Here is a 3,228-nt window from a genome sequence, read left to right as displayed (position 1 = left end):
TCTGCGTCACATTAAAACTCCAAGCCCACATGCGCCGCCCACGCCACTACCTGTACACGCAACTTCATCACGTTTTGCAGCGGAGGATTAGCATCTGGAACTCGATCATTTTATTCCCTCGTGATAAGAGCGAATCACGGCGAAATCATGCGCAGGTATAATAACAATCTATATTTACTGTACAAATAAGTGTCCAAGCACGATTATGGGTTTTATACTAATTTTTAAAAGAACCTCGACGAATATGCCAGTTATGGTAACTATGGAAACAAAAGCTCAGCTTCCTGCATGTACCCTAGGGTGTACCATAATGTACACACTATGGTAGGAGAATTCGCCCTGGGCATTTCTCACTAATAGTATATACGTATATGGACACTGACAGTATAGAGTGCAAGCTAGTTATTTATCGTGGCTCCTGTCTATGCTTTATTTGTTATTTACCAGCTTCCTTATCTATATAGCGTGAGGGAGGACGCGGTCCAACCGGCGAGAAGTCACCGGGCAGGTTGCGAACTGGTAACGTTACAGTTAGGTTAGCGAAGGAGATAGGCAGGTATTTGGATAGAGAGAGAGAGAGAGAGAGAGAGAGAGAGAGAGAGAAAAGAGGGAAAAAGAGAAAGAGGAAGGATACCGCGATAAGGAGATTTCTGTCGCATCTCAATTCATTATTTTTTTTCTCCAAACTATTTTCAACCAGCTTGTAAGTCTTTCGAGAATGTCTTGGCCTCTTGGAAATGAAATACCGATAAGTGGCAATAAGTTAGGAGGTCGCGGAATGCGATAAGCATTAATTAAGGACACGAAGGCACGTGATAACGATTACGAAAAACATTCGATTCTAGAAATATATATAGGTACGTAAGGAGGATACCTGTAAGCTGGGGTCATGGTAATTATTTATGAGGTATAGTTAAATCTGAGACCCGGGTCAAGGGGTCATTGGATTGGAAGATGACAAGAAGCAGGTGGCACTGTACTGTGACGCGCGAGGCAAATGATCCTATGGATACGAACCAGAGGAGGACAGAGTTATCGATGCTGTTTGGTAAAAGTGAAGCGGCGCTGGTGCAGTTGGCGAGTAATTAAAAGTAGATGACGCTGCTGGGAGTGAGACGGAGCGAGGGTTGGTGATGGCGTCGAACGAGGGAAAGAGAGTAATGGGAGAGAGAGAAAGAGAGATCGAGAAAGAGAATACGTTAAAGCAGCAACCAGCAACTACTCTAATTGGCCACTTTGTCCATTTATTCGATTTATTTAAATTATGGGACAATTGACAGTAGCATTCTATTTTTTAAATCTCCCCGGCCACTGGCTGATTGGGCGAGATTGGCGTGAGACACTGGCCCCACAGATTCCCCAGTTGTGGGCTTAATCAGCTTTGATTGCTGCCCGCTCGGCCCGAGCGCGGCACCATATTTTATTTTATTCCGTTTCGTCCATTGCGCGCCCACCCGAAATTGTGGGAATATCCATGAGAGCGCCTCGAGTGCATCGTATCAAGGAACAGACACCACGTGTGTAACCACTCTCACTATCTGCACGTCCCCCACTCTGTCCCTCTCGCTCTCTCGGGATTTCATAACTTTCTCTCTCTCTTTCTCTCTCTATGCGTATATGCTGTGCATCGCTCACTCCTACTTCTTCGCCAATCGTCAAGCCGCGCACTCCCACACGCCCTTACGCGCACCCTTGTGTTCACCAAGAAATTCCATCGGACACGCAACGCAGCATCCATCCACTGCCGAATGATCGAGACGCACGGATTTCACTTGCTTTATTTTTCCTTAACGACTGCTGGTGTCTACTTCGCTTAAATGGAAGGAGCGATCGACCGGTCATATAATAACCCATCGATTTATTTTAGTCGTGAAAACACTGTGAGCCATTTTAAATACCTAGCCCTGGGTAAATGAGGAAAAAAATTTACAAAAACAAGTCAAACATACAATTACAAAAAAAACGAAATATTTCGGGCTCTGTGCCAAGAAGCCCCATATAAATGAGCATATCCCAGAAATTGTCCCAAAGAAGCAAGCAGGTTTCCCTGAGTCAACAGATTTCACTGAATTACCCCAAACGGAACAGTGTCAAAGCCCTTACTGTCTATGCGTACGAAATGAGGTAAAAAATCCCCAGCAACACTCTTACTCGATGCCCCGTTAGTCCCTGATCGCAGTTACACACCCGATCAGACCCTGCCCCCCCAAACGCAGCACTCATCCCATTTCCTTGATAATTCCCATAATGCTGTGGGCGGATATTCCAATAAAGGGGGAAGCCCCCGTGTCCGAAACGCTGAAAGCTGAAAGAGAGAGAGAGAGAGAGAAGAGACTTCCCTTGCTTTAGAAGCACGCTGAGCAAGGACAGGGGAGCAAAGCGAGGGGAGCGAGAGGGAGGGCGGCGGGGGAGAGGAAGAGAAACACAGTAACTCGTAGCGCGTTGCAACTTTCGACGTCGTTCATTCTCATCGGTTCGTCCCAGGGACGGATACTTCAATTTCATTTAAATCTCATTTCAATCCCAACGTTACGAGGAGGAAATAGTCACTCACCGGAAACCTTCGGGTCAGCTGCCTCCGCCGTCATCGCCGCCAGACTCGCTATTGTCGGTGGAACCTAAAAGAAATACATTACGTGTACAATGCACCTTATTCAGGAGGGTCAGTGGACGAGGGGATGCAGGAGGTGGGTTAAGGCAAAGTTTGAGCCGACGAAGTTAAGGAGGTTACGAAGGGTCGCTGACGTGTGGCGGCAAATGGGAACGATAGATGAGACGAGTCCGAGATCAGGGCGAAAAGAGGCGATATATGTAGGTGGGTAGGTAGGACGTTAAGTAGTCATCGAAAGACCCTGGTCCGAGGTGAAACAATGCGGCGCGTGGGAAAAAGCGAAGTGTCGCGTAATGTTACAAAGTCAAGTGAAAAAAGAAAAAGAAAAAAAAAAACGTTGATAAGCGCGAAGAAGGCAACGACCGTTTTCTCATTTCCTGAAAGTGGAATTAAGCCCGATGAGGAGACCCGGGGACTAATGACCTTGCTTGGGCGGCCCGGTACAATGGCTTCGAATTCAAATGATTTCCGGCATAATCATTCCGATTAATTAAAAAATGAGAATAATTACAGTGCGTATGCTAATTGGATCGTTTCGTGGCAGAACGGTAGGAGGTGAGGCCCGGTACCCGCGTGTAGTCATCGATATAGCATAACTCGAGGTGGCAGGGTGGGCA

At 46.7% G+C, this 3,228-nt stretch overlaps 1 protein-coding gene across 4 annotated transcripts in view; it reads right to left on the bottom strand.

The window, feature by feature from the left end:
• LOC107268048 (zinc finger protein castor homolog 1) overlaps positions 1–3,228 on the bottom strand; it is an 87,334-nt gene that overhangs the window by 14,369 nt on the left and 69,737 nt on the right. For 3 of the 4 annotated variants that reach the window (XM_015740406.2, XM_015740405.2, XM_015740407.2), the window contains exon 6: positions 2,555–2,618. The exons of the other annotated variant lie outside the window; for it this stretch is intronic. In XM_015740406.2, the coding sequence (XP_015595892.1) occupies positions 2,555–2,618 (64 nt within the window). The remainder of the gene's footprint in view (positions 1–2,554; positions 2,619–3,228) is intronic. 4 annotated transcript variants of the gene reach the window in all.

Source organism: Cephus cinctus, unplaced genomic scaffold (assembly GCF_000341935.2).
Source record: "Cephus cinctus unplaced genomic scaffold, Ccin1 Ccin1_scaffold0462, whole genome shotgun sequence".
NCBI lineage: Eukaryota > Metazoa > Arthropoda > Insecta > Hymenoptera > Cephidae > Cephus > Cephus cinctus.
This window is presented reverse-complemented; position numbering and strand designations above follow the sequence as displayed.